This window comes from Malus domestica, chromosome 16, assembly GCF_042453785.1.
Source record: "Malus domestica chromosome 16, GDT2T_hap1".
NCBI lineage: Eukaryota > Viridiplantae > Streptophyta > Magnoliopsida > Rosales > Rosaceae > Malus > Malus domestica.
The window spans coordinates 12,676,177-12,695,501 of NC_091676.1; the positions used below are offsets into that span (position 1 = coordinate 12,676,177).

Sequence of the window (19,325 nt, forward strand, 5' to 3'; positions counted from 1 at the left end):
TAGCGTCAAGAGCATGCTGATAACGTGTTGTAGGCCTATTTAATTGAGCGATCTAAGGTTTAGAGAGAGAGAGGGAGGCCGGCCACTTTAGAGAGAATAGAGATTGATTTAAAGAAAAACTAATTAAAAGAGTTTGAAAACTTTGAGTTTTAATGATAAGGACAAAATAAAGGGTAAAGTGAATAGTACCAGGATTGACTTTTTAGTGTAAAAATGTGGTTTTTCGTTAAAGTGAACAGTACCTGGTGCTTTTCGTTAAAGTTCCCTTGATTTAATTGTAGGTGTGTGTTATCTCACCCCTTTGTGCCTTTATTTATAGTAGTAGGAAGGGTAAAACCTTTCCCTTTAGGATTACAACATTTAATAGGTAATCTAATCCTAATAGGAATATAAGATACATTCCCATATTTCCTAGGATTTACACAATCACATTCCTATTCTAAATAGGACTGCAACAGTGTAAGTATTATATCATCTCGACAAGATAATAATTGTATCTTCTCTCGCTCCCCCCCCCCCTTTTTATTTTAAGATATTTTTTATTGATAGATATCTTTATTGATCAGTAATAATAAGGCCCTTATTTTTATTTGGTATATACAATAATTTGAATTTCGTTATTAATTTCTAATTTTTTTTAATTTAATAAAACTTACTCATCCCTATTTTCATTTTAAAATTGGATTTGAAAGGAAAGGGCATACAAAAGTATGGTTGGTTTCTTCAGGAAAAGGATTCTTGTCGGATCTTTTTCCTAGGGATTCTAAAGATCTCGTGATCGTGATCGTTCATTGTATATTGTTTGATCAGAAATCATTTTAAAAAGTTAAAATTTAAAATTAAATATAAATAATACATAACAAAAACTAATCGTATGATATACAATGAATTATCATAATCGCGGGATTCCTAGGATCCCTAGAAAAAAGATCCGACAAGGATCCTTTTCTGTTTCTCCACTCATAAAAGATAAAGCTTAGACCTAAAATAAGAAAATAATGTATTGCCTCTATGACAAAACATGAAGCGGACAGGGACGGACGGAACATGGACAAGGATTGTCTGCCCTCCTTGTTCTTGTACCCTCATGTTTTGTGTGGTCACGCTTAAGCCACGTCAACATGGACAAAAATGAATAGTAATATAAAATGTTGACGTGGCTTAACCGTAACCACACAAACAGGAGGGCATGGGAGGGCACGGGAACAAGGAGGGCAGACAATCCTTGTCCACGGAACATAGTCCAAAAAGTAGCCATCATATCCAGACAAGGATTGTCTGCCCTCCTGTTTTGTGTGGTCACGGTTAAGCCACATCAACATTTTATATGGTTTTTGATAGAGATAATAAAACAAAAATGAATAGTAATATAAAATGTTGACGTGGCTTAGCTGTGACCACACAAACAGGAGAGCACGCGAACAAGGAGGGCAGACAATCCTTGTCCAATGCCCTCCTGTTTTGTGTGATCACGGTTAAACCACGTTAACATGGATAAAAATAAATAGTAATATAAATTATTGACGTAGGTTAACTGTGATTACACAAACAAGGCATAGAAGGCATGGAAAGGCAGACAATCCTTATCCACGGAACATAGTCCAAAAAGTAGCCATCATATCCAGTCTCCAACGTAAAGTACCCAAATCGGTGTATCCTCTTCTCCCTCGCGTTTCTTCCCTACGCGCTAACGTGACCGCTAAAATCGACTCTTGTAAAATCGTAGAAATCCTCGAAAACCCACGCGAGTACCTTTGTTTCCCTACTCGAGAGCGTGTGCTCCGTTTCCCTGATCCTCTGATGTAATTATGGTGATGATTTCGAGGCAAATGACGCCAGCTCAAACGGTTAAGAGCAGAAGCTGCAGAAGAAGAAGAAGAACGAGACGACACCGTTTAATTCGAAGGTTTGAACTTCGTTCGAAATGGATCAGAGCCGTGCGCCTCTCGATTTCGACCTCAACTCCTTGCTATCCTACGCCTCCGCCAACGTTCTTGGCTTCCCTCCCTCTCCCTCCAATTTCACAGTCTCTAAGGTTCTCTCTCTCTCTCTCTCTCTCTCTCTCTCTCTCTCTCTCTCTCTCTCTATATATATATATATATATATATTTGTGTATGCATCTTCTGGATTTTGATTTGGGATTGCGAATTACGACATGATAGTTCGGGCATGGGCAATCGAATCCGACGTATAAGATAGAGGTAGGGTCGGGGGCATCGCCGAAACGCTACGTTTTGAGGAAGAAGCCGCCGGGGAAGTTGCTCCAGTCTGCTCATGCCGTCGAGAGAGAGTTCCAGGTCAGCTCTCCCTCTTGTCCCCTTGTTATTTTCTGACTAGCAATTCTATCTGCTCTGTTTGGTTGCCGAGAAAGTGTAGGAAAAGAAGATACTTTATTTTGTGTGACTGATGTTCCTTTGTTATCAAAATTTAATTTATGTAAGATGATTTTCTGTTGGCTGACAAAGGTTCGATTTTTTATCTTTTCTGTTTGGAATTACAGGTTCTTCAGGCATTGGGTAATCATACATTGGTTCCAGTTCCAAAAGTTTACTGTTTATGTACCGATTCAGGGGTCATCGGAACCCCCTTTTACATCATGGAGTTTCTGGAAGGGCGCATTTTTCTCGACCCCAAGCTTCCGGTACCAATTTACTCTGTCAAGTTATGGTTTTTGTTCGTATTAAATTGGTGTTATAGATTTGGTGCCGGTTGGTTTTTTGTTTTACTCTATTAAATTTTGCTATTTGAGTACAATTTGTTATATTCGCTTTTGATCAGGGTGTAGCACCTGAGAGGAGGAGGGTACTTTACCAAGCAACTGCAAGAGCTCTAGCATCCCTACATTCTGCTGATGTTGATGCCATTGGTCTAGGAAAATATGGTCGTCGTGACAACTATTGCAAACGGCAGGTACATAAATGTTGTTTTCTGAATCATAGACGAAAATTTACTTAATATGCTTGTATAGTTGTATTGGAACCTAATATATGCCTAAAGGAGCTGTATGTCAATATTAGTTTTTCTTATAACTTAGCGGGGCTTATGAACCCTATGCTTTTGCTTTTCTTAGGTAGAGAGGTGGGCGAAGCAATATATTGCCTCAACTGGTGAGGGCAAGCCCAAGAGAAATCCGAAGATGTTTGAGCTGATTGATTGGTTACAGCAGAACATTCCTCTTGAAGATTCTTCTGGGACAGCAGCGGGCTTAGTTCATGGGGACTTTCGCATTGATAATCTTGTGTTTCATCCTATTGAGGTTTGGTACTTCGAGAGACCTTATTCATTTGAGTGCTTAAGTGGAGATACCCATATACATGCTTGTTTGTGTTCTTGAAGTCAAATATAGAGAACTTTTCCTAATCAATCTGCTTCTTATCTGGACTCAAATCTTTTGAGGATTATGCATTTCAGTCATCAAAAGTTATGTTCAGTGACAAAATACAAACTCTCTCTGAATAGCTCTTACTGTGCAGGATCAAGTGATTGGCATTCTTGACTGGGAATTATCTACTCTTGGAAATCAAATGTGTGATGTTGCTTATAGCTGTTTGGTACTTGACCAAGTTTCAAACTTAACCGTCTGGCTTGTGGATAGTTGAATAATGTATTATCATGGGCATTTTCCGCTTTAATAATTTAATAATTTAATTACTACTTTAAATCCTTTGCAGCCTTACATCGTGGACATCGGGGCTGAAGTTGGTGAAGGTTTGGAACACACGGGGGTTCCAGAAGGGATTCCTTCTCAGGCAGAGTATGTAGCAGAATACTGTTCTTCATCAGTAAGTCAGTAGTACAATAGCATTGAATGAACAGTGATGCATGTGCTCATTTTCTTAGTCTAATTTACACTTTCTTTTTTTGGTAATTTATGTCTATGAGAATTTTAGCCTGCATAAGTGGTTGTCAAAGGCGTTAAGAATAATATAGATGGGTGTTAATGCAGATACTTGCCCGATAGATAGCTCCTTTGGGTAGTTTATTTTCTGTTTTTGATTAATTATATTCAGTTACAATGCAAATGCGGCAATGCAGGGAAAGCCATGGCCTTTTGCTGAGTGGAAGTTCTATGTTGCCTTCTCCTTATTTCGAGGGGCATCAATTTTTGCAGGGATATATAGTAGATGGATTATGGTAACTTCTGAAACAATTGTTTGACATTGAATTTTTAGTTCAGTGCAAAACACTTTCGTCAAGGGATGATGGAAAAAACAGTAGTTAAGTGGTAGGTTCCTTACAATGCAGGGTAATGCTTCTGGAGGAGAGAGTGCCCAGCATGCTGGGGATAGAGCTAATTTTATTATAGACTATGCATGGAAATTTATTCGACGAGAATCTGTGCTTCCCAAGAATCCTCCGTCAGGTACTATGCCATCTAACAATTTTGTGTTCCTTGAAATACATGTTTTCTTTATATGGATCAATTATTTTTCTCAATTTTCAAACATAATGGCTTGCAAGAGTATTGACATACCAAATTGTGGCCTAAGGTGCTTCCCTTGCTCAAGACTACTCGAAAAGATTTGGACAAGAGAGTGATGATCAAGGATTTTCAAAAGGGGGAGGGAGGTTTGTCCCCAGTAAAAGGATTTCAGAATTGAGAAACAGGTTGATAAAGTTCATGGAAGATCATATTTATCCCATGGAACAAGAATTCAACAAACTTGCTGAGTCTAGCTCACGTTGGACGGTTCATCCAGGGGAGGAGAGGTTAAAGGAGCTAGCAAAGAAAGAAGGCCTCTGGAACTTATTTATACCTGTATGTGTTTGCTGTTCATTTTTCCAAGTTTGGAAACTAATTTATTGTATAATGCAGAATAATTTTCTTTCCAGTGGACATAACTGGTTTCTACCTTTGTGCTTGTGTGAAGTTTGACAGTGCTGCCAGGGCCAGAAAATTAATTTTTGATGGAAGCAATCATCTTTTATCAGAGAATTCCTCCAATCACTTATTGGGCGCAGGTCTTTCAAACCTTGAATACGGATATCTTTGTGAGATCATGGGTCGTTCAGTTTGGGCTCCACAAGTGTTCAATTGTGGTGCACCTGACACGGGAAATATGGAGGTATGAAAGTTTTTAGATTACGAACTGCTTACGAATGATGAACCAGTGGTACCACCATTTTTCTATCAGGAAAAGCATCTCGTGATCCTAATGAGGTCATTGTCTAGAGGATGATTTGGGAAAAGATTAATAAGTGCTTTCCTTTTTGGGATTGCTTTGTTTAATGATATGCAGATGAACATATTTTAATAGTGCAACGGTTAAACTTTATATACTCTCTTGTGAAACATGTCTGGCCTTTTGCATGATATATTGATCTGTTCTACACTTAACTTTTGCATTAGGTATTGTTGCGCTATGGCAGCAAGGAGCAGCTACTTGAATGGCTTGTTCCTTTGCTTGAGGGGAAAATTCGGTCAGGATTCGCAATGACGGAACCCCAAGTTGCATCCTCTGATGCGACCAATATCGAGTGTTCTATTAAAAGGTGAGTTTATGCAGCATCTATGGTGATGGCAGTGTCTTCTTTCTCAAAATCATTGAATTTTACACAGCAGCATTCATGAAATTATACGGGAAATGCATCTCGAATCACAACATTTTCATCCAAGCTTCTTCACAGATATTGGCAATCACTGGATGTGTTATATTCCATTTCCTTCAAGTTTCCTCTAGATATATATTTAATATTTTATATTGGCTCTGAATTGCATGTACAGAGAAGGAGATTCATATATCATCAACGGAAAGAAATGGTGGACAAGTGGTGCTATGGATCCAAGGTGTAGAGTTCTTATAGTCATGGTTAGTTCTTGTATGCCATTTAATTACTCGTTCAATTCATTGTTAATTTTATTAATGAAGGTTATCGAATACTATGTAGGGGAAAACCGACTTCAATGCTTCCATGCATAAGCAGCAATCTATGATCTTAGTGGATATCCAAACTCCAGGTGTACACATAAAGAGACCACTTACAGTTTTTGGCTTTGATGATGCACCTCATGGGCATGCAGAAGTATTATTTGAGAATGTACGTGTCCCAGCAAAAAATATTCTACTTGGAGAAGGACGTGGGTTTGAAATCGCACAGGTATTGTACTTCATTGCTCTTTGATCAGCTCCAGTGTCCTGTTAGGATCTTATGGCATTTGTAGCACCACATGCTGATGTGACCGTGAATTAGTTTCATTTCTGAGATGTCTTTCTGGAATTAACCGATGATTCTTAGTTTCAAATCATATGTGGCCAGAGCTTGTTGGTTTTGTGACTGAACGTATCCTAGATTCACTCTGCAGAATCTTCTAATTGCTTTAGTTATTGACGATAACTTAAAATTCTTGCAGGGTAGACTAGGCCCAGGAAGGTTACACCATTGCATGAGGCTGATAGGAGCTGCCGAGCGTGGCATCTGGCTAATGGCTCAAAGGGCTCTTAGTAGAAAAGTTTTTGGGAAGTTGATTGCTGAACAAGGCTCATTTCTTTCAGATATTGCAAAGGTAATGATGATTTTGCCCCCTTTAATAGCGTACCTGAGAAACTTTTGTTTCTACAAAGAGAGACTAATCATACAACAGAGATAAATCAGACTTCAAGTCTTTCCAGCCATTTAGATGATTTAAGAAGTGATCCGATTTGAATTTTTAGATTCATCTCTTGGACACTTGTAATGAGAATGTCGGCACTCTTTCTTAATCGGCTTTCTGTCTTTCAGTGTCGAATTGAGCTAGAGAAAGCCAGATTGTTGGTTCTGGAGGCAGCTGACCAGCTCGATAGACTTGGAAACAAAAAGGCCCGAGGAACCATAGCAATGGCAAAGGTACGTACAGTTTGTAGAATCTTAACTGGGTGTGGGGCAAGAGTTTGGTGTAGTGTTCTTTTAACTCTCAATCAGAATGCGTGTATATACACCGAATATGCACTTCTCTCTAAATTTGTGTCATTTGGAGCAGGTAGCGGCCCCAAACATGGCGCTAATGGTGCTCGACATGGCAATGCAAGTGCACGGTGGCGCTGGCTTGTCTTCCGACACTTGTCTGGCACATCTTTGGGCCACGGCAAGAACATTGAGAATCGCAGATGGTCCAGATGAAGTCCACTTGGGTACTATCGCCAAGTTAGAACTACGGAGAGCCAAACTATGAATCTTTCAGACCAAGCTTTCAACAAAACAAGAACTTTTCTTCTTTCATAGTCGAGTGCGAGCAAGTCGCGTGCTTCGCCCGAAAACGCTTTTCCCCAAGTTATTATAAAAGTTGTTGAAATTTGATTCAACAACTACAAACAGTAGCATATTTTAAAAGTTATAATAACATTGAAGTAAATGTTATGAATTTACTTTTACCAGTCGATAAAACAGCATCATCTACATCTACAAAATCATTTCCTTTTTTCTCAAAGCACGTAAAAGAATCATCTATATATCAAGAAAGGTAAAAGTAAACACAATTTATTAATGGCAATTGAGAGGTCTTAGTGGTATTCTTTTTCAGGTAGGTACCCATCTTTGGAAGATAAATTATACGTACAAAAGGTATCTAGGGTATCTGCTAAACTTAATTAAGCAGGCTAATCAAAATCTCAAATATCTGAACAAAATGTGTACGTGTTAATTTTATCGAATTACGTCCCAACTTTATGTATTAACTAGCTAGCTAAATGAAATTTTCTGGTAACACTACGGCAGTGCACGATTAATGGAGATGCGGAGTTAAATATTACCACTCATTAATCTGAGAAAAAAGTGGATCACGAACTCAGACAATATAGTTAGACACCAATTAGTCATTACCAAGTGCTATTAAGTTACCCTAATTTGGACATTATCCAATTTTAGAAAGCATGATTAACGACCATTAATTTTGTCTGGACTGGAGACTGATCAGTGACCTCCCACGCACCTAACAGAAATAACTTGCGCTCAGAAATTTGTGGTCTAGGGCTCCCTATAAATTCCATCACTATCCCACCATTCCAAACCAGACCAGAGCCAAAGGGGCACCAGACCCTTCCTCCAACAAGAGAAGCCCCGGCAGCGCTCTGTAGCTCACCGGAGAAAGAAGAAAAATTCATCAAAAAAGAAAGAAACACACACCTTTCTGCTTCAATTGATTATTTTTCTTTCTCGATCACAACTGTTACTAGCAAAGAAGATGGCAGCTAGTCAAGCAAAGAAGAAGAAGATAGCCGTCATCATCGTATCGGTTGTACTTCTGGTGGCGATGCTAGTGGCGGTGATAGTGGGTGTCAAAATGGCCAAAAAAGGCGGCAACAAGAAGGCTCCAAAGGTTGGCAAGTCGAAAAAGGCCATCGAGACCATATGCCAGCCCACAACCTACAAAGAAACCTGCCAGAGCAGCCTCGAGAAGGTGGCGGGTGACAGCACCGACGCCAAGGACCTGATCAAGGCCGGGTTGCAGGTGGCAGAAGACAAAGTTAACGAGGCGATCAAGAACTCGGACACCTTGAAAGAGCTTGCCAAGGATCCAATGGCCAGCCAGGCTTTGGACGTGTGCAAGCAACTGTTGGACACCGCAGTTGAGGATCTCCACGGTGCGGTGGATAAGATGGGGTCATTCGATCCTAACAAGACCGATGACTACCTTGAAGATCTCAAGGTGTGGCTGAGCGCCGCCGTCAATCACCAGGCAACCTGCCTTGACGCGTTTAAGGACACCAAGGGCGAGGCTGGTGAGAAAATGAAGGGCTTTTTGAAGACAGCGCAAGAACTCACCAGCAATGGACTTGCCATGGTCTCCGAAATCTCTGGTCTCGTCGGATCTCTTCACTTGAACTCTCACCGCCGCCTCCTGTCCTCGTCAAATGGCGGTCCGAAAAAGTGGCATGATAAGACAGTGCCAGGGTGGATGAGTGATCGCAAGCTTGATCTCTTGACTGCCACTCCGCAGAGCCTGAAGCCCGACGTGGTTGTGGCTCAAGATGGGACAGGCAAGTACAAGACCATCAACGAGGCCTTGAAGGAGGTCCCACCGAATAGCAAGAAGACCTTTGTGATTTATATTAAGGGGGGAGTGTACAAAGAGATTGTCGTCGTTAACAAGCAAATGACCAATGTTGTGATGATTGGTGACGGCCCAACCAAGACCAGGATCAGCGGAGGCTTGAACAAGGCGGATGGTGTCTCTACCGAGAACACCGCAACCTTTGGTACGTAACGCTTAACATATTCATGCACCGAATTTTTTTGGGGGGAAATTCATGCACCAAATTGTTCACAGACGATGTTGCAGTACCAAAAAATAAAAATAAAAATTCAAACAATAGCCATTAACACGATACAGCGGTGGGAAAAAATTACAAAGATAATTAGACTTGTTTGGTACTCTACTTGAATTTAATTTTTTAACTCAAAAACACTTTTCAAGTTCAAATCTTAAAAATTTGTTTGGTAAGACTATTTTCAAGAATTGAACTTAAGATTAACTTAAGAAAATAGACTATTATCTCAAAACACAAGAAATGAGTTTTAAAGTTTTTAAACTTAAAACTCAATTATTTCTTTTCTCTCTCACCCCTCATCTCTCACTCCGAATCGATTTCTCTTTTTCATTCTTCCTCTCCTCTCTTTTTCTTCTCTTCTCCTTCTTTCGCTCTCCTCCTTCTCTCTCTCTCCTTCCTTCTCACTTCATTCTCTCTCTTCTTCTCTTCTTTCTTCTTTCTCTCCCCTCCTTATCTTTTTCTCCTCCGATCATCTCTCTTCTCTGATCCTCTCTTTCTTTTTTTCCACATCTCTCCTCTTTCTCCCTCTCTTTAGATCTCTTTATCCAGTTTAAATTTTAAGATTTAAGAAAATTCTCATACCAAATCAGTTTTTGAATGTTAAAGAAAATTATTTTTAAGAAATGTTTTGAGAAATGATGAATTTTCTTTAATAGTATACCAAACAGGCCTTTAGTAACCCGGCTTAGTTGTCACATTAATTAATTTATAATGGTTACTTTAGAGTCGAAGGGGTTGAATTGTGATTAGCTATGCATTCTAACCCTACCTCATTTTCTCACCCTCTTTTTTCACTTCGTTCCTACAGCCGCACTTGGAAACTATTTCATTGCCAAGGGAATAGGGTTCGAGAACACAGCAGGATACATAAAGCACCAAGCTGTCGCATTGCGTGTGCAATCCGACTTCTCCATCTTCTACAACTGCCACATGGATGGATTCCAAGACACCCTCTACACCGAAGCCTACCGCCAATACTACCGCGACTGCACCATCACTGGCACCATAGACTTCATCTTCGGCGATGGGGTGACTTTGTTCCAAAACTGCAAGATGATGGTGAGAAAACCAGCGGAAGGACAGTCTTGCATGGTGACAGCACAAGGCAGGACCGACCACAACGAGATCACCGGCATGTTCCTCCAAAATTGCACTATCACCGGTGAGCCGGACTATATGAATGTGAAGGAAAAGAGCAAGGCATATTTGGGGAGGCCATGGAAAGACTTTGCAAGGGTGATTGTGATGCAGTCATCCATTGACGAAGCCATTGTACCTGAAGGGTGGTCAGAATGGGTTGGTAAAAAAACCAACCAAACCTGCTTCTTTGGTGAGTACGGCAACCGGGGTCCTAGGGCTGACATGACCAAAAGGGTCAGATGGCCTACCGTCAAGGCGCTCACTTCTGATAAAGTCGCGGCTTTCACCCCTGCTAAGGTGTTTCTAGGTGTTGATTGGCTGAAGCCCAGTGGGGTTCCATATGTTCCTGGCATGATGTCCGTGTAGATCCCAAATGAAAGCTTGGGACACCAATTTTTTCATATAATGTTACAAGGCCAATGTTTCATGTATAAAAAAAAAAAAAACAAATTAGTGATATTGTCTTGTGATTTTGTGGAATACCTTTTTCATTCCAATTACACATACGAATCGAGTTATGAAATTAATTTTTTTATAGAGATGATAGATAAAACCATTTTTGAGATTATAGAGATTTTGTGAATAATTATGTATGAGATCCTTTTTAATAGTATTAAAAAAATATATCAAGAAATTTATTTTTGGACAAGTATTAATGCCATAAAGCAAAACCTATAACAACAATTGAAGCAAACTTTAAAACACATTGATTTTCAATCAACAAAACTTATCATCACTTTTGCAAAATATCATTAGATAACAAGTAACAACCAAAAGAACTTCAAACTAAAAACCAGCATCAAATAACTAACACTCAATGAGGTGACCTTCTGAGTCTTCCCTTCTGAATCTGTCACTGTCCTTGCATTTAATGCATCGAAATGCAGATTGGACTTACTAGTGGTCCCTCCATTGGGGCGACATGTGGCAATGAGGTGACTTCCGTAAGCCTACTTGTGTCATGACACGGCCGAGTACCATGCTTGGTTTGCAAGTTGGTGAGCGTCTCATCTATCAGTGTTTCTGACCTTTCATGGATTCTTGTTCCCTCGTTTGGCCATCACGCATATAAGGTTGTCGCCTAAGTAGACTGGTCGGTCCTTCTCTTGGGGTATTGTGTCCACAAGCTGTCATTAGTTATTCCATTCCTTGGTGCTCGAACAATATTGTTGAAACCAAATTTGAGCATTGCCACGGATGGTGGAGGCACAAATCCTAACAATTTGTAAAATAGAGAATAATTGTGAGCAAGCCTAAGACTAGGGAATGGGGATGTGCCGACCAAAGACTATCCGACAGTTAAGCTAGAAAGCAAGTTTTAAGACTCAAACAGTGGACAAAAGAATTACAGTACAGAGATTGCATTACCAATGAGCAACCCTAGATGAGCGTATTTAAGAGAAACTTTTTTAGGATATAATTTTCATTCTAAGCTGGGAGAATCTTATAGGATATCTAGAAGTAGATATTGCACATTTTTAGAAATTGTGATTATTTGCGGCGTACATTCCTAGATTATAGGAACTCCAAGACTCATAACATTTTTCACAAATTTTACAGATATTGTGTCTTGCAGAGCAAGCATGGTCATTCTAGCAAAGTCGTTTGGACTTCACCTTATAGTCCCGGAACAGGATAATGGTGGCATCACTGCTCTGTCTGATCCAATTCCGCTTGGAACTGTTGAGTCCATGACTAAACTTCTGAGGTAAGTATTCCGATCAACCTTACTCCAACCCTAAAAAATAATGGTCCATAATTACCCCTAAATATTTATCTGAAAGGTAACATGTTCCCCTTGAAGATGAATAGTTAACCAAAGACCATGCCTTTCGAAGTAAGTTGGGATACGTACCGTTTAGTCTTCTTTCTTTGTGTGATAATCCAATTCCTTGGGGCGTAATGTGGACGTTTTGGATTCAGACGTGTGGTCTTGAGTGTCGTGCCATAAAGTTTGGAATGATAATGAGTGTTGTGTGGGCATATTCCGCCAGAGGAGGCCATTTATATCTTTGGGTGACATTGATCTTCATATGCACAAATCTCAAGGTAAATAATGTTTCATATTCGACTGCGAGATCCTTAGGTACTTTGTCTTTAAATACACCTTTCATGGCAAGGTTTCTTCAGATTTTCTTTCCCTCTGTCTACACCATGAAGCCTCATCATTTACTTCATGATCTTTTTTTTTAACCCAGTTTTCTCTTTGAGCCTTCAATGTTTAGGATCCTAAAACCAGAAAGAAACATTTCCTGCCTTCTGGCCATAACATGTAGGGACAATATTTATATATCCAAACAAGGATTTACTTGTTAGAAAATGATAGGAAACATTGATACTAGTTGTCAGTGTTTTTCCATAGAAACGTTATTGTTAGAGGAACACACTTTTTAAATATTACTCCTTTCGTTTGATTTTACAATAGTCTAACTACATTTTACACCCTTCTCGTTTGAGGTGGTTTTCAAAATGGACCATGATGTTCAAATTTTGTCATATTACACATTTTAAGTTTTGAAATTGTATCAATTTACAAACTTCTGTCTCTTCAAATATCTAATCTTCCATTTTTTTAGTACAATGATATATTTTATACTAAGGGGAGGGAAAATTTGACTAAGCCACACAATGGGCAACCTAATTTGGTATCAAATTCGCTATTCACGAGATTCAAACTTTTTTTTACAAAGTGGTACTAATGTGGCTTATACGTTAGCCTATATAAAGATCTCATGCTCATAAGTCATCAACTTAATTAAAGACCAAACAGTCAATATGACCAATGGCACTATGAAAAAACTTGTTAAATGCAACGCTAAAATCTTGTCATGTAAAACCATGAAAACGTCACAATTGCGTTTTACCGATGGCCATGCGACACTTGTGTTTGCATCGCAACAAACCTGTGTCGTAAAAGTTTTCCCTTCTTATTGTGACACATTGTTAGCATCGCAAAGTTATTTTGTGACAGCTCTGCGACACAAAATTAATGTCGCAATTGCTTTGATGTGGAATTAAACAAAATATTTGGGACATGTTTGATGCGTAGTAAATGTTTAAACCCTACAATTTAGTTTTGTTGGAATACAAACATGTTGGGGAAATTAAATTTTCTATGAAAGCATTAAACTACAATTTTTAATCTTATCCACAATCGTGCTAATATCAAAAGTTAAATAATATATGCACGAAAAAAATTGTGCTTTATAATTGCTAACATTAAAAATACATCATCCATATATCCTAATTTATAATCCTACTAAAGAGTCAAATGTCAATTACGAAAAATCTTGTCCCAAAATTGCATGAACATATTCTTTATTCCAAACCTCAAGGCCGTAAAATGTAGCTAACCCTTTTATATTTCATAAGCATCAAGTTTTTTTTTTTCTTTTTTGTTAAACGTTGTCACAGTTGTTTTTAGTTTTAAGATTTATCAAGCTCTTATAAAAGCAGTACCAAGAAGCCCATCATAATTGGGTTCACGCAATATATGAAGTCCAAAGTTCCTTTCTTTTTACCCCCTTGGGATGAGTGGTGGAAAAAGAGAGGTGGGCCCCCTTTTATTTAGTTTTAATTTAATCATTTGTTTAAAATAAAAACTAATAAAAAGAACTTGAAAACTTTGAGTTTTAACGATAAGAACAAAATTGTTTAAATTGTTTTTTGATAATCAATTATTTTTCATATGCTACGTCATCAAATATGTGGGTCATGCATTTATCACGTCATCATTTAATGGTCAAATTAACCGCTTAACTAACTGACGTATTAAATTGTAACAAAATATAAGTTTGTGTATGAGATTGAAATATTTTAAAAATGTTGTATGAGGTTGCAATTGCACCCAAACCCGAAGGAGCAAAATGTCATTTACTCTTGTTTTAGTTTTAAGATTTATCGAGCTTTTATAAAAGCAGTACCAAGAAGCCCATCATAATTGGGTTCACGCAGTATATGAAGTCCAAAATTCATTTCTTTTGGTCACCTAATGACGAATAAGGATTCATGGTCACTTATCTTCGAATTTGATGGTAAAAGTTGAGATAAAAACATTAGAAGCATATTCATTTGTTTCCCATCCTTTGATATCAAATCCAAAAGTGGGTGACCATGGCAAGGGAACACTTCTTATGAAATTCATAACCATGTCTTGTACAAATAGCAAGATTCTAAAATGGGTTAAGCGCTAGTAGAGCGGCTGGCTAGGACCTAGTGCCTTGGCAGTTTTTTTTTTTTTTTTTAATAAAATTTTATTATATAACATATAAATAAATGTCTATTTATATTCAAAAATATATATATCAATATTGGAATACATAATTGCAAAATCAGTGACATATAGCTTATAAAGTTTAGAACATATTTAAAACATGGAGAATAAACATATACTGAGTGTTCAGCTAAATATTCAATAAGTTTCTTACAATTTTTTTTTTATAAATAAAATGCAAAATGAAAATTATCTATTTTTTCTATGTAAGTGGGAGTTGTGACCTATGCGGGTTTAGGTGGGCTAGGCAAGTCTACGCGTCATTCTTAATTTTCAAACGTCTAAAAATTAATCGAGAAGGTGACCATCCTCCTAGTCTAGGCGGGACATATGCAGTGCTAAGCTGAAATGTGTAGAACAGTGACAAATAGGTATATGAACAATGTAAAGCGAGTTAAATGGTCAAACTCTCAACCCATATATAACGTTCTATTCAATTTAATTTTCACAAACATAAGTATAATGGTTTGTGAACTTTACACGAAAACCACTTAAATATAAAATAAATTCATTGTTGTTGCATCCAAATTCATTATTTTCATTCCTTCAATCATTGAATTCTTACCATAATTAAAAATATAAAAAAATACTCATATATTTGTAACTATACAATAAAATAAAAAAATTAAAAAAATAGGCATCGCATGTCGTCGGATAATTTGTCAAGTCGTGAAACTTTACTGGTAGTTGGCAGATAATTTTGGCATCGCATGTCGTCCAATACTTCGGCATGCGCCTATAACAATTAGCATGTCACATCGTCGGATAATTTGGCATGTTGAAAATTTAGTGGTAGTTGATGGAAGATAATTTGAAATGCTACATTAATTCTAGCCAGGCACTGGTAATCCACTTTTGAAGGAGCCACTGTTAAGCATTGCCAATCATCTGTATGCTCCAAATTTGGAAGAAAAAAGTAAGAACAAGAACGACCCCTAGTTTTGTCATGAGTCGAGACCAATGATCTCCCCACCTCACATTTTCTAACAGAAATAACCGTCATTCGGAGCTCCTGCCTTTATAAATACCTCCATGACACCACTTTGGGAAGCAGGGGGCACAAAAAGTAAGTATTATCCAGTACACCCAATAAGTGACCCCAACAGCTCTGCAGCAACTCACCTGAATAAGAAATCTTATTGGTTTCATTTTCACCACCAGAATCTACAGAAAATAAATATTAGTTAGATTTTTAGTTATTTATATATATTATTCCAAACATGGGCGGAGCAGACGGATCTAACAAAAAAAAAGTCGCCATCATTGGCGCCTCCGCACTGATTCTGGTGGCAATGGTAGTTGCTGTAACTGTTGGGGTCACAGTGTCACGCCGCGACAGAGGGTCGTCTGACGGCCACACCTCCACGTCCACAAAGGCGGTCCAGGCCATTTGCCAGCCCACAGACTACAAAAAGACCTGCGAGGAAAGCCTTGCAGGCGCGGCCGGCAACGTCACCGATCCCAAAGAGCTTATCAAAGTAGGGTTCCAAGTCGCCATGGACAAGCTCCGCGGTGTCATCGAGAAGTCCGTCACGTTGAAGGAGCTGGCCAAGGACCCGAGCACAGGCGACGCACTCCAGAACTGCAAGGAGCTCCTGGAGTACGCCATCGATGATTTGAGTGACTCGTCCGAAAGACTCGGGGCCTTTGACATGAGCAAGCTCGATCTTTACGTGGAGGATCTCAAGGTGTGGCTCAGCGCCGCCATGACATACGAGCAGACTTGCTTAGATGGGTTTGAGAACACCACCGGTGACGCCGGTGAGAAGATGAGGCAGTTCTTGAAGACATCGCAAGAGCTCACCAATAACGCCCTTGCCATGGCCGATGGAGTTTCCACGATGTTCGGGGCTCTTAATGTTAAATCCGGCCGCAGACTTCTTGAGGCTGCAGCTGGAACTGCTGTGAAGAAGTTCCAAAAGGCTAAGGTCATTCCCGCTTGGATTGATAGCCGAAGGCTTGAATTGGCTACCGCCACTCCTCAGACGCTGAAACCCGATGTGGTGGTGGCCAAGAACGGGGGTGGTAAGTACAAAACTGTCAACGAAGCCTTGAAGGATATCCCAAAGAACAACGCAGTGAAGGTCTTTGTGATTTATGTCAAGGAGGGAGTGTATGAGGAGCAGGTCATTTTTGATAAGCACATGACCAATGTCATGCTTATCGGAGATGGCCCCACTAAGACCGTGATCACCGGTAGAAAGAACTTTGCAGAGGGTACCATGACCATGCAGACTGCCACAGTTGGTAAGTCAATCTTTTCCTCTCTAATCAGACATAAGTTGATCTGACATGTGATATTATCAAACTATGAATTAATACGTTCAATCTAACGTGCATATTATATTAGTATCTTACCATATTGTGTACGAGGTCATCAAACATGATTATACTTTTATCAATAGTTTAGATTCACAGTATAATTGGTATGTACAATATATAGTTGTAAGTTTAGATTCAAAATATGATTGGTATGTACAATATATTTACAGGTGTTGTGGGAGACTACTTCATTGCCAAGGACATTGGATTTGAGAACACAGCCGGAGCCATTGGACACCAAGCCGTGGCTCTACGTGTCCAGTCAGACTTGTCCATCTTCTACAACTGCAAGATGGACGGGTACCAAGACACCCTGTACACCCAAACCTACAGGCAATTCTACCGCGACTGCACCATTAGTGGAACCATCGACTTCATCTTTGGTGATGCTGCCGCCGTGTTCCAAAACTGCAAGATGATCGTCAGGAAGCCACTCGAGAACCAGGCCTGCATGGTGACTGCCCACGGGAGACTCGACAGGCGTTCTCCCTCGGGTATCACCATCCAAAACTGCACCATCTCTGGTGAACTAGGCTACGAGAAGGACCTCAATAAGGCATACTTGGGCAGACCATGGAAAAAGTACGCAAGGACCATCGTCATACAGTCCCAGATCGATGACGTGATTGCTCCAGAAGGGTGGATGGATTGGATTGGATCAAACAATCACCAATCTTGCTGGTTCGGTGAGTTTGGCAATAGAGGACTCGGTGCCGACCAGACTAGAAGGGCGACATGGCGTGGAATCAAGAAGCTTACCGCTCAGCACGCCGCGGACTTCACCGCAGGGAGGTTCGTGTTCGGTGATAGATGGATTCAGCCTAGCGGTGTGCCCTACGTCGCTGGCATGATGCCCGGAGTGTAGATAGAGACGTTAGATTAATCTTATACTTTTAAATAAAGAAAAAAATGTACTATTCTTATATGTATTAAATTAAATTACATATTGTAATCAGACAAATAAAAAATTAAATTAATTATAAAGTATATACCTGACTATGTTGTAGGCCTATTTTAATTATTGAGGGAAAAGAAAGAGAGATGGTGGCTGGCAGCAAGGAGAGAAAGAAGAGAGAATTTGGTCATTTTGTAGTGATGATTTCTCATTGTGCCTTTATTTATATTAGTAAAGAAGGGAGACCCCTTGCCTTTCAAGTAATACATTATAACTAGAAAACTATCTAAAGATACTATGGAATCCCATAAGGATTTATAAATTCACACTCCTTACTAATTTGGGACTAGAACACTCTCCATTGAGTGTGTAAATACTTACACAAACATTGCATCAAATATTCAACAATGAAGTAAAAACAATTGATGAGGTCGTCGCAACAATGAGTGAATGCAAGTCTCAAAACAAATTGAAGAATTTATGCATAAAGACTATAACTCACAAAACCTCGCTATGTTAAACACATGTAAGATAAAAACTAATAGTCTAAGAAGAAAAATGAGAACTTGCATTAAGTCAAAACTAAAACGTCTTCAATAAGTAGAAAGCACATAAGGGTATGATGAGCTCAGGATGGATACCTAATTAAAAACTCGTTAGGTAGGAAAAAGCCAAAGGAAAAATGCTCATAATCGTAGGGAAAAAAAGTATATTAAGATCAAGTGAGTATACTTTTGGATACTCCCCCTGAATTTAACAAAACTTGCAATTGAGAACTGCAAGCAATTCAAATCAAATAATTTACACATACCAATTCATTGAACACGCTTCTGAAAAGTAGACTTTGGCAGTGACTTCGTAAAGAGGTCAGCAAAGTTGTCCTGGGAATGGATTTGCTCGACTCCAATCTTTTGATGTTCTTTGTTCCTAATGTGAAGAATTTCGTCGGAATATGTTTGATGTTGTCTCCTTTGATGTACCATTTATTTATATGGTCGATACAGGCCGTGTTGTCTTCATAAAGTTGTAGAGACATCAACAATAAAAGAAAGCCCACTAATGCTTCGAATATATATGCTCCATAATGGCTCTCAGCCAGAAGCATTCACGCGTAGATTCATGTAGGGTGATAATTTCAGCATGGTTTAAAGAAGTCGCAACTAAGGTTTTCTTAGTTAACCTCCAAGATATTGCAGTGCCTCCAACCATAAAGACTAATCCGTTTGAGAACATGCCTTGTGCAGGTTAGATATAACCCGCATCAACATAACCAACAAGGTGAGAATCAACTTGAGAGCCATGGGGAGCGGCTCCAATCGAGGATACATAGGGATAGAACAAGCCCAAATCTGTAGTACCTTTGAGTTAAGGAAAGATGTCTTTTAACACCAATCCATTATCTACATGTAGACGCGTTGCTATCTTGTCAAAAGATTAATAGCGAAGAAGC

At 39.1% G+C, this 19,325-nt stretch overlaps 3 protein-coding genes across 3 annotated transcripts; all 3 read left to right on the forward strand.

Moving 5' to 3' along the window:
- Positions 1-1,768: 1,768 nt before the first annotated feature.
- Positions 1,769-7,362, forward strand: LOC103414588 (probable acyl-CoA dehydrogenase IBR3). Its single transcript, XM_029095410.2, has 17 exons — positions 1,769-2,035; positions 2,163-2,297; positions 2,501-2,641; positions 2,779-2,910; positions 3,071-3,256; positions 3,474-3,551; positions 3,672-3,782; positions 4,036-4,134; positions 4,246-4,363; positions 4,491-4,759; positions 4,872-5,066; positions 5,351-5,493; positions 5,726-5,810; positions 5,890-6,099; positions 6,353-6,505; positions 6,721-6,825; positions 6,959-7,362. The coding sequence occupies exons 1-17, from the start codon at positions 1,925-1,927 to the stop codon at positions 7,148-7,150; spliced, it is 2,463 nt and encodes an 820-aa protein (XP_028951243.2). The 5' UTR covers positions 1,769-1,924; the 3' UTR covers positions 7,151-7,362.
- A 645-nt stretch (positions 7,363-8,007) lies between these two features.
- LOC114821931 (putative pectinesterase/pectinesterase inhibitor 28) lies at positions 8,008-10,865 on the forward strand. The gene is made up of 2 exons (XM_029095411.2): positions 8,008-9,173; positions 10,054-10,865. The coding sequence occupies exons 1-2, from the start codon at positions 8,159-8,161 to the stop codon at positions 10,749-10,751; spliced, it is 1,713 nt and encodes a 570-aa protein (XP_028951244.2). The 5' UTR covers positions 8,008-8,158; the 3' UTR covers positions 10,752-10,865.
- Positions 10,866-15,726: 4,861 nt separating this feature from the next.
- LOC114822193 (putative pectinesterase/pectinesterase inhibitor 28) lies at positions 15,727-17,967 on the forward strand. Its single transcript, XM_029096424.2, has 2 exons — positions 15,727-16,905; positions 17,151-17,967. The coding sequence occupies exons 1-2, from the start codon at positions 15,879-15,881 to the stop codon at positions 17,843-17,845; spliced, it is 1,722 nt and encodes a 573-aa protein (XP_028952257.2). The 5' UTR covers positions 15,727-15,878; the 3' UTR covers positions 17,846-17,967.
- Positions 17,968-19,325: the final 1,358 nt, after the last annotated feature.